The 10,699-nt window shown below is 48.5% G+C and overlaps 1 protein-coding gene across 4 annotated transcripts in view; it reads right to left on the bottom strand.

Annotated features, from left to right (window-relative positions):
• Window positions 1–1,032: 1,032 nt before the first annotated feature.
• CIDEA (cell death inducing DFFA like effector a) overlaps window positions 1,033–10,699 on the bottom strand; it is a 23,404-nt gene continuing 13,737 nt past the window's right edge. For all 4 annotated transcript variants that reach the window (XM_032293414.1, XM_032293415.1, XM_032293417.1 and 1 more), the window contains exons 4-5: window positions 5,000–5,181; window positions 1,033–1,514 (exon numbers count right to left, since the gene is read on the bottom strand). In XM_032293414.1, the coding sequence (XP_032149305.1) occupies window positions 1,367–1,514; window positions 5,000–5,181 (330 nt within the window). In that variant the 3' untranslated portion in view covers window positions 1,033–1,366. The remainder of the gene's footprint in view (window positions 1,515–4,999; window positions 5,182–10,699) is intronic.

Here is a 10,699-nt window from a genome sequence, read left to right as displayed (position 1 = left end):
TTTTTTTTTTTTTTGAGACAGAGTCTCGCTCAAGTCATTCTCCTGCTTCAGCCATGATTCTCTTGCCTCAGCCTCCTGAGTAGCTGGGATTGCAGGTGCGCACCACCATGCCCAGTTAATTTTTGTGTTTTAGTATAGATGGGGCTTTCACCATGTTGGCCAGGATGGTCTCGAACTCCTGACCTCTGGTGATCCACCCGCCTTGGCCTCCCAAAGTGCTAAGATTACAGGTGTGAGCCCCTGTGCCCATCCCAGATTCTTACAATGTCATCTGATTGCCTTCAGCCAGCTGTGCCTACAGCTAGAGACACCAGCCACAGACAGGAGAGACAGAAGGACAGCAGGACAGTCCTCGTAGCTGAGCCAGCATGAGGCGCAGCTCCACTTTGGCAACCCGGTGCTCTGCCTGGCTGCAGGCAGCATCTGCAGCTGAGGGTGCAGTTTTGTTTTTTTTTTTTCTTAAAGAAAAAGACTGGGCCTCGTGTGGTGGCTCCAGTCTATAATCTCAGAACTTTGAGAGGCCCAGGCAGGAGGGTTGCTTGAGTCCAGGAGTTTGAGACCAGCCTGAGCAACATAGCAAGACCCCATCTCTACAAAAATAAAAAACTAGGCACAGTGGTGTGCACCTGTAATCTCATTACTCGGGAGGCTTAGGTGGGAGAATGGCTTGAGTCCAGGGGGTCGACGCGACAGTGAGCCGAGATCATGCCACTGCACTCCAGCCTGGGTGACACAGCTAGACCCTGTCTCAAAAAAAAAAAAAAAAAAAAAAGCTAAAAAAGTGAAGTCTTTTCACTTTCACAAGTGAAAAATCCTTAAAGACCTCCAAAATTGAGTACTTCAGTGTGAGGGCCCCTTTGGGGGTTTTGAAAAAAACACAATAACATTTTGCAGCTTGTTATTTTTGTGGCACTAATAAAGACTTACGAGTGGTTATGTCTGTTAGCAGAATATTCCTGGCTAAGTTTTGCTTTTATATAAAGTTCTTTCTTTTTTTTTCTGTTCTGAGAGACAAAGGAGGCACAGGAAGTATCACATCTTGAAGGCCAGTCTTGCGATGGATTTATTGCAGGAGTTGACAGACCAAAGGGCTCTGACACATGCACTCTGCTCCTGGGCACACCTGCTGCTTGGTCGCTTTGCATGTCCCCTGGGGCCCTCCACGCCTCCCTCCCAGGGCACCCTGGCTTACTGTCCACACTTCATGTACCACCAAGCCTTTTCCTTTCCTGGGCACCACTCCTCAGCAGGGTGACTAGTGACCTACAAGTGCACATGGCTCAGAACATAAAAGCATCTTCAACATTCGTCACTGAGCCAAAAGAAGCGCAGTGTTTGGCTCAAGAGCCCGCGGCAGCCTGCATCCCTATCCACATGTGAGCTGGCCCCTGGCGTGTGACCTGAGGGATGGCCGCTCTTCTGTGTCATCCAGCACCCGGAGCAGGGACGTGCCTACATAGATGAGAAACTGTCCTGTTACCTGGGCAGAGTAGGACAGGAACCGCAGCAGGCTCCTGCAACAGAGGGAGATGGGACGCGTTAGCTTGGGATTTTGGGCCAGCGAGAAACAGACAGGATGCGGATACTTCACTTCCCCCACCAAAAGGCATTCCGAGAAGGCCAGGCTCACATTTAGAGCATGGCTGTCTGAGTGCTCTCACGGTACCCGTGTCCTCGGGTTGGCACAGATGCAGCTGCTGCAGCAGTGGGTCTGGCGGGGAGCAGGTTTCTGTGAGCTCCCTGGGGACCCCTGGCTGCTGGCCCAACATAACCCCAAGAAGCACAGCTCCCAAGAGCCACCTGAAGGTGGCCTGCTTGTAGAGTGGCTGGCAAGCTCTGTGTGGAGCACAGCTGTGCTGTGTCCTAGGCTTCGGGCTGCTAGGCTGTTCTAGGGGCCCTGCTACTGAAATCAGTCAGGTTCGGTGAAAGGACAGGCTGGGCTGAAGGAAAGTTCTAGCAAAAACTGGCATCATAATCCTGTGACCCAGGTGGTTGAGGGTGGCCAGATATTCCAACTTGTTCCTGATGTTTTGGCAGGGAAAAGCTTGCCCCATCCTGGCCTCTCAGTCCTCAGGCTGAGTCTGCATTAGTGTTACACTGGACTTATAACACTGCCTCAAGTTCTCGTTCTCATTCTCTACCTAGTCCAAAGCTAAAGGATTTCATTCCAGTTTTAAAATTGCTTCCTGGCCGGGTGCAGTGGCTCACGCCTGTAATCCCAGCACTTTGGGAGGCCAAGGCAGCCAGATCATGAGGTTAAGGGATCAAGACGATCCTGGCCAACATGGTGAAACCCCTTCTCTAGAAAAAAATACAAAAATTAGCCAGGGTGGTGGTGTGTGCCTGTCGTTCCGGCTACTTGGGAGGCTGAGGCAGGAGAATCACTTCAATTCGGGAGGCAAGGTTGCAGTGAGCTGAGGTCGAGCCACTGCATTCTAGCCTGGTGACAGAGCGAGACTCTGTCTCAGAAAAAAAAAATATATATATCTTCCCTTCCTAAGGGAGGAGCAGGACAGTCAGCGGTGGCTGAGCCCATGGGGATGCGCTAGCCAAGCCTGGGCAGCTGTCTCGTCAGGAGGCCTACTGCTCCCAGCACCAACAACAAAGTCTCCAGCAGGTGGTGCCTCCAGTGTGGGGGCTGTCGTGAGTTCCGTGGCTGTTTGTGGTGTCATCGGATCCATCAGAGGATACACATTAGTAACAATAAGGCTGAACTTGTCTTTCAAGAAAGATTTTGTGGCCAGGTATGGTGGCTCATGCCCATAATCCCAGCACTTTTGGAGGCTGGGGTAGAAGGATCTCTTGAGCCCAGGAGTTGGAAGCTGCAGTGAGCTGTGATTGCACCACTGCACTTCAGCCTGGGCAGCAGAATGAGATCTTGTCCTTAAAAAAAAAAAAAAAAAAAAAAAGGCCAGGTGTGGTGGCTCCTGCATGTAATCCCAAGCACTTTGGAAGGCCAAGGTGGGTGGATCACCTGAGGCCAGGAGTTTGAGACCAGCTTGGCCAACATGGTGAAACCCCGTGTCTACTAAAAATACAAAAGTTAGCCAGGTGTGGTGGTGTGTGCCTTTAGTCCCAGCTACTCGGGAGGCTAAGTCATGAGAATTGCTTGAACTTGGGAGGCAGAGGTTGCAGTGTGCCAAAATCGTACCACTGCACTCCAGCCTGGGCAAGAGAGTGAGACTCTATCTCAAAAAAAAAAAAAAAAAAAAAGTGTAGGCCAGGCGCAGTGGCTCACTCCTGTAATCCCAGCAGTTTGGGAGGCTGAGGACGGCAGATCACCTGAGATGGGGAGTTCGAGACCAGCCTGACCAACATGGAGAAACCCCGTCTCTACTAAAAAGACAAAATTAGCCAGGCATGGTGGTGCATGCCTGTAATCCCAGCTACTCAGGAGGCTGAGGCAAGAGAATCGCTTGAATCTGGAAGGCAGAGTTTGTGGTAAGCCAAGAATTTGGGAGTCTAGCCTGGGCAATAAAGCAAAATTCCATCCCAAAACAAAGAAACAAACAAAGCCCAAAAACCAAAAAACCAAAGTCACATACCCTGGCCCACCTCAGGTGAGGCCAGTACCCCTGAGAGGAGGGCGTTCCCCCTTTGCTGTGCTCAGCACTGATCAGAGCAGTTGTCAAGGCCACGGGGGACGGAACCAACACCCTCAAAGAGAAATGGGCAGTCCTGCCAAGGGGGACGCGAGGGAGCACTGGAATGGCAGCAGTTCCAAAACCTTTAGACTTGAAGACCTTTCTACTGCAGTCACCTGCTCTCCTGTCCACTCCCTCCACAGAGATTAATTCTTTAAGGATCAACAGTAGATTTACTGGAGTAGAAGTAGGTGTATTTAGAGCCCTGGCAATTATAAAGTGCTTGGAAGCAACTTTCTCATTTTATTTTATTTATTTTTTTGTGTGTATTTATTTATTTATTTATTTTTGAGACCGAGTCTTGCTCTGTGGCCCAGGCTGGAATGCAGTGGCACGGTCTTAGCTCACAGTGGTGGATCTCAGCTCACTGCAACCTCCGCCTCTCAGGGTTATGCAATTCTCCTGCCTCAGCCTCCCCAGTAGCTGGGACTACAGGTGCCCACCACCATGCCTGGCTAATTTTTGTATATTTAATAGAGACAGGGTTTCGCCATGTTGGCCAGGGTGGTCTTGGACTTCTGGGCTCAAGTGATCTGCTTGCCTCGGCCTCCCAAAGTGCTGAGATCATAGGCATGAGCCACCACACCCGGCCCAACCTTCTCATTTACAGATGGGAAAAGCAAGGCTCAGAGAAGTTAAGGAATCTGCGAAAGGTCACACGGCTGATTCCTTAGAGCAGGGACTGCTGTGTCTCTCAGTTCCAGGCTCAGTGGCAGGGGTGCCACCTGGTTATGGAGCAGGAACACCCAGGAAGGCTCCTTTTGGTCACACGGAATTTGTTTGAATAGGTCCGGGCATGGTTGGATTGGGAATCTGTCTTCTAAAAGTTCTCTCCTGGGATGCTGTGCAACCAGCCTGGCCCTCATCTTTGGGATGACAGTGCCCTGGCATTATGTGGAGAAGACACATGCCCGTGCCACCTTACCGGTGAGGCTGAAGTTATCAGGAGTACAGCAGACACACACAAAAGCATGTGATTCGCCCGGATCTAGGTGGCCGCTCTGTACAAACCCAGCCACAACCTCCACGGCTCTGGTTTCAGTTATCATCACCTAGAATTAAGTGCTCAATTTCTTAAAATAAATGTGGTTCCTCTTTATGTTTATTATTTAGCTTTTGTTCCAATGAATAGTTAAGGGTCTTTGGAAGAAACAACTTGGTTTTGGCTGGAGACTTTCTGTTGTGTGAAATGAGCCTGTGGCTTAAGAGTTGACCTGCTTCAGACAACATAGCTCCAAGTGGCCTAACAGTAGCAGCCTGCCTGGGAGCCCAGAGGAACAGGGTGGGAACCCTCGACCTGTGCCACACCTCCTGTAGTCTCCAGACCCCTGGAGGTGACCCCCAGAGTGTGTTACCTCAGCAGGGCCTTGAGTCCTGTGCACCGGATGTCATAGGACACGGAGTACATCTCGTACATGGTGGCCTTCACGTTGAGGCACCCGATGAAGTCCTTGGGTTTCAGCTTGTATAAGTCAAAGGTGACTCTCGCTATTCCCGACCTCTTTGGTGGCGAGCAAGTGGGAACATGCTGGCTGCCCTGCGACAATGAGAGGAGAGACACACTTCAGGAACCTTCGTAACCCTCCCACATCATCACTCTGCTCTCATGCCAGCTTCAGATTCTCCTATATGTCCATTTAAGATCTGTGAGCTGCTCTGTGGCTAACCCATCAAGAGACGCTTTCAGCAGGACCCATCTGTGCGCACTACAACTGTGTCCAAGTAGCCACGAGGCGTCTCTCCCTAATTTGCTTTCAGTTCCGGACTCAGGATGAGTCTGGTGTGGCATCGGGGCCTAGATTTCAGGACCCCTTTGCTCAGTGGATAGTTATCCCTGACAAGTGGTGGGAACCCACTCTCCCTGGAGGCTACTGTGGTTACCTGGTGACATGAGACTGTCGTCTCATGACTATAACACAGGTTTATGGAGAAGCAGGCAGCATTTGTTCAATTTTATGGACGGCTACTGGGCGGAAAGTACCAGAATCATATGGCTGAAGTGAGGGGTAGAGTGGGCACCTTCCTGGAGCACTCCTGTTTTAAGAATCTCCCAGGATAAAAGCTGACTCCATGGGAAAGCCCAAAGCCATGCAGCAGACCCCCTGGGTTGGAGGAGGAAGTCAGAGACCTCTGCACACCCCCAGGTTTATAAATAGCAATGGAACAGAATTTTCCCTACAAGATGCTTTGAAAATATGAGAGCAAAGCTGCCGCGCAGTACAAATGCCAGGCCAGGAGCTGTTCTTCCTGAGTGGCTTGTGCCACATACAAATCTTGCAGCACTCAGGATTTGGGTCTAGATAATTGACAGGGTTCCTAGGTCTTTTGAGCCTTCAGGGTTGGGAGTAGCTGAGGCTGTGAATGGTAAATCCACTAATGACAGTGACTTCATGAATGGGAGCCTAAAATGTAAATACCTCTAAAATTTTCCAAAACCTCCTTGCTGTGGCCAGCCTTCTTTATTCCTCTGTTCCCACCATACAGACAAACCCACTTGAGGTTCCAGCTGTAGCCTCTAATTCTGATCATACGGAATTTGTTTGAATACGTGTGGGATATGTATGGATTGGGAATCTGTCTTCTAAAAGCTCTCTCTCCTGTGACACTTTAAAAGTATGACAGCAAAGCTGCCTGAAGGTACAAATGAAAGGCATTTATCTTTGACGTCAATTTGTCTTTCAAGAAAGATTTTTGTGGCCAGGTGCAGTGGCTCGTGCCTGTAGTCTCAGCACGATGGGGGTTGGGGGCTGGGGCAGGAGGACCTCCTGAACCCCAGGAGGTTGAGGCTGCAGTGAGCTGTGATTGCGTCACTGCCCTCCAGACTGGGAGACAGAGTGAGACCCTCTCCACCTCCTTCGGGGAAAAAAGAAAAAGAAAAAAGGAAGAAAAGATTTTGTGAGGTGGCATCTCAGGTGAGGTTGACTTCATTATCCTTTTCTAAGCAGTTGTAGCTGTCTCTTCTGACTTTAAAAATCAAAGCAGAGGCTGGGCGTGATGGCTCACGCCTGTAATCCCAGCACTTTGGGAGGCCAAGGCTGGAGGATGACCTGAGGTCAGGAGTTTGAGACCAGCCTGGCCAACATGGTGAAACCCCATCTCTACTCAAAATGCAAAAATTAGCCGGGCATAGTGGTGCGTGCCTGTAATCCCAGCTACTCGGAAGGTTGAGGGAGGAGAATCACTTGAACCTGGGAGGCGGAGGCTGCAGTGAGCCGAGATCGCGCCATTACACTCCAGCCTGGGCGACAGAGTGAGGCTCCATCTCAAAAGAACAAACTAGCAAAAACAAAAAAACCCACCACCACCACCACCACCACCACCACCACCACCACCACCACCACCACCGAAAAACCAGTTTAAAAAAAAAAAAAAAATCAAAGCTGAGGCTGTTTTCTCTCAGCGGTCTCTTGGGGGCGCTAGCGAGCCCTCGGCCGGGAAACGTGTTTGGAAAGCTCAGATCCTGGCATCAGAGAGGGCTTCTCCTTCCATCCCGCGCCTTTTTTTCCTGGCCTCATATCCCTTTCAGACTTTTGAAATTTTTAATTTTACTCTCCCTTAATGTCTTCAGTCTTACACTTAAAATTATGATGCCCTCCGGTGGCCTCGCCGGGCGGGGGCTGCGGGGCCGCGCTCTTCCTGAGGGCGCTGCCACCGAGGAGCGAGACACCTGCTGGCGGCTTCCTGCTCGGGCTGTCTGGTCTCAGTCTACACTGGCTTTGCCCAGAAAGGCCTACAGGTGGCTGGGATCCAGGGAAGGTGGTTGGGCACCAGAACAGCCCTGGAGCGCGTGGCCCGCGGTGGCATCTACACCTGTGACATCGCACCGCCCCCACCGCCCTGCCCCGCTGCCGGGTTCCCAGCGCCCACCACCAACTCCTCCCTGTTAGCCGAGTGTCTCCTTTAGAAAAACAAAATCCGCCTTTCCCATCTCCTACTGCGGCTGTACCAAACGACCAGCAACTCAGTGGTTTCAAACCCACACACTAACGCTCTCACACGCCGGGTCTGAGACCAAGCCAGGGCGCACGGGGTCCGTGGGGGCTGCAGCACAGGGCCGGGCCCTCGCTTTTCCCGGCTTCTCCGGCGCCTGCCTTCGTAGGTACCCCACACCCCTCCTCCTCCTCTGCCTCTGGCCCTCACTCTCACCTCCTGCCTCCCTCTCATAAGGACCCTTGTGAGGACTTCTGCCTCTCCCAGATAACCCAGGACATCCCCTCAACCCACCCCAACAGCCTTCACTTAATCCTATATGCCCGGCTGAGATTTAAGACAGGGGTGTCTGTGGGGGCATTATTCTTGCTGCTACACTTTCCTTGAGCAAAAAGCCATGCAGCCCAATATTTGCTTTAAAAGATTTATCTAATTCACATCCAATTAATTGTCTCATCTACGGACATAATCTCCCCACCTGCGTTTTTTTTGAGACAGAGTCTCGTGTCCCAGGCTGGACTGCAGTGGCATGATTTCGGCTCACTGCAACCTCTGCCTCCCGGGTTCAAGTAATTCTCTGCCTCAGCCTCTGGAGTAGCTGGGATTACAGGCGTGCACTACCACGCCCAGCTAAGTTTTATATTTTTAGTAGAGACGGGGTTTCACCATTTTGGCCAGGCTGGTCTTGAACTCCTGACCTCATGATTTACCAGCCTCGGCCTCCCAAAGTGCTGGGATTACAGGCGTGAGTCACTGCACACACCTGGTCCCCACCTGCTTTAAAGGTTACATTTTATTCTAAATATTATGCTTTTTAAATTGGTCTGTGGTTTCTTTTCCAGTCAGGAAAATTGTGAGGTTTTATATATATATATATATGAGTATATGAGTAATACACATAGAAGTAACGAACAGGACATAAAAGAAAACCTACACACTGCCGTCCCTTAGAGATCCCATGCACCTCCAAGTCACATCTCCCTCCCCTCCTCTCAAGAGGCTTTTATGTCATGCATTTTCCCCTTACTTTTCCCTATTTTCAGAACATGTGTATCTCAAACATTATATTGTTAATTTTGCATATTTTTGAATTATCTATAAATGATTTAATGGAGAGCTTATCAAAGTGTAATCTGGAGACCCCCAGGAATCCTGAGGCCCTATCAAGGGGCCGAGAGGTCAAAATGAGGCCAGGCATGGTGGCTCATTCCTGTAATCCCTACACTTTGGGAGGCTGAGGCAGGTGGATCACATGAGCCCAGGAGTTCAAGATTAGCCTGGGCAACATGGAGAAACCCCATCTCTACAAAAAAAATACAAAAATTTAGCTGCATGTAGTGGTATGCACCAGTAGTCCCAATTACTCAGGAGGATGAGGTGGCAGGATCCCTTGAGCCCAGGAGGTCAAGGCAGCAGTGAACCAAGATAATGCCACTGCCCTCCAGCCTGAGTGACAGAGCAAGACCCTGTCTTAAAAAAAAAAGCAGAGAGAGAGAGAGAGAGAGAGAGGTAATAATTATCACAAGAAGTACTGTTTCCACTGTACATTTGGAAATCCTGCATAACTCAGTGAATCAGTTTTTCTCAATGACCGATGCCTGCTATTACAAAATCATCCACAGGAAAAAGTTCCATTCAAAATTCAAGACACACCAATGGATTCACTGTAACAGAGGAGGCCAACTTCACTGGCATACCTTCAGATTACACGCTATAGCTGGGCTTTCTGAAAACACCTCAACTAACTACCTTGAAACCATGACTTGGTGAGCCCTGGCATAATATAAAAAGGAATATCTTTAACTCTCTGAATAGACTATTAAAATCCTCCTCCTTTCCCAGCTGCATATTTGTGTCAGGATGAATTTTCTTCATACTTCCATCAAAACAATATGTTACAACAGACTGAATATAAAAAAGCAGATATAAGAATCTTCTATTAAGCTAGACATCAAAGAAATTTACAAAAATGTAAAAAATGTCATTCCTCCATCTTTTTGTTTTGATAAATAGTCACTTTTCATAAAAATATGTGAGTCAAGTTAACCTGTATTGGGTCATTACTTTTAATGAATTAATATGTATTTTAATATTTCTGAATTTTAGTTTTTTTAAAAAAATATGTTCATTAGTAACTTCCAAACAGTTTAAATTATGAATATTGGCTGGGCGTGGTGGCTCACACCTGTAACCCCAGCACTTTGGGAGGCAGAGGTGGTGGATTGCTAGAGCTCAGGAGCTTGAAACCAGGAGTCTGAAACCAGCCTGGCCAACATGGCAAGACCTTGTCTCTACAAAAAGATACAAAAATCAGCCAGCCTATAGTCCCAGCTACTTGGGAGGCTGAGGTGGGAGGATTGCTTGAATCCAGGAGGTAGAGGTAGCTGAGATTATGCCACTGCACTCCAGCCTAAGCAATAGTGCAAGACTGTCTCAAAACAAAAAGCAAACAAACAACAATAACAACAAAAAACAAAAAACGCAGGGCACGGTGGCTCATGCCTATAATCCTAGCACTTTGGGAGGCCGAGGCATGTAGATGACCTGAGGTCAGGAGTTCGAGACCAGCCTGGGCAACATGGTGAAAACCCGTCTCTACTAAAAACGCAAAAAAAAAAAAAAAAAAAAAAAAAAAAAAAAAAATTAGCAGGATATCATGGTACATGTCTGGAATCCCAGCTACTCAGAAGGTTGAGGTACCAGAATTTCTTGAACTCAGGAGATGGAGGTTGCAGTGAGCCAAGGTTGCACCACTGCACTCCAGACTGGGTGACAGAGTGAGACTATCACACCCACAAAAAAGTAGCACTTTTACTTTGAGAAGAGGTTCTTATTATCCCTGTATTAAAAAAAAATAAAGCAAAACAAATAGTGGATAATTATTTACCCAAAGTTAAATAAATCTCAGCATTGGATCTTCAGCCCTGTTTCATTCAAAGCAAAAATCTATGTTTTATTCTATTACACTCTGCTGTTTCTAAAACAAGCCAAATAACTTCCACCCCTCAAACATTTACCGCCGAAGGGAAACAACTATGAAATCTACTGCTGGTAATCTAATTAGTTAACACTGCTCCCTTTTCTATATATATATATATATATATATATATATATATATATACACA

This window comes from Sapajus apella, unplaced genomic scaffold (genome assembly GCF_009761245.1).
Source record: "Sapajus apella isolate SASKATOON/1434 unplaced genomic scaffold, GSC_monkey_1.0 scaffold29, whole genome shotgun sequence".
NCBI lineage: Eukaryota > Metazoa > Chordata > Mammalia > Primates > Cebidae > Sapajus > Sapajus apella.
Note: the sequence above shows the minus strand (reverse complement) of the source record. Positions and strands in the feature narration are given on the sequence as shown.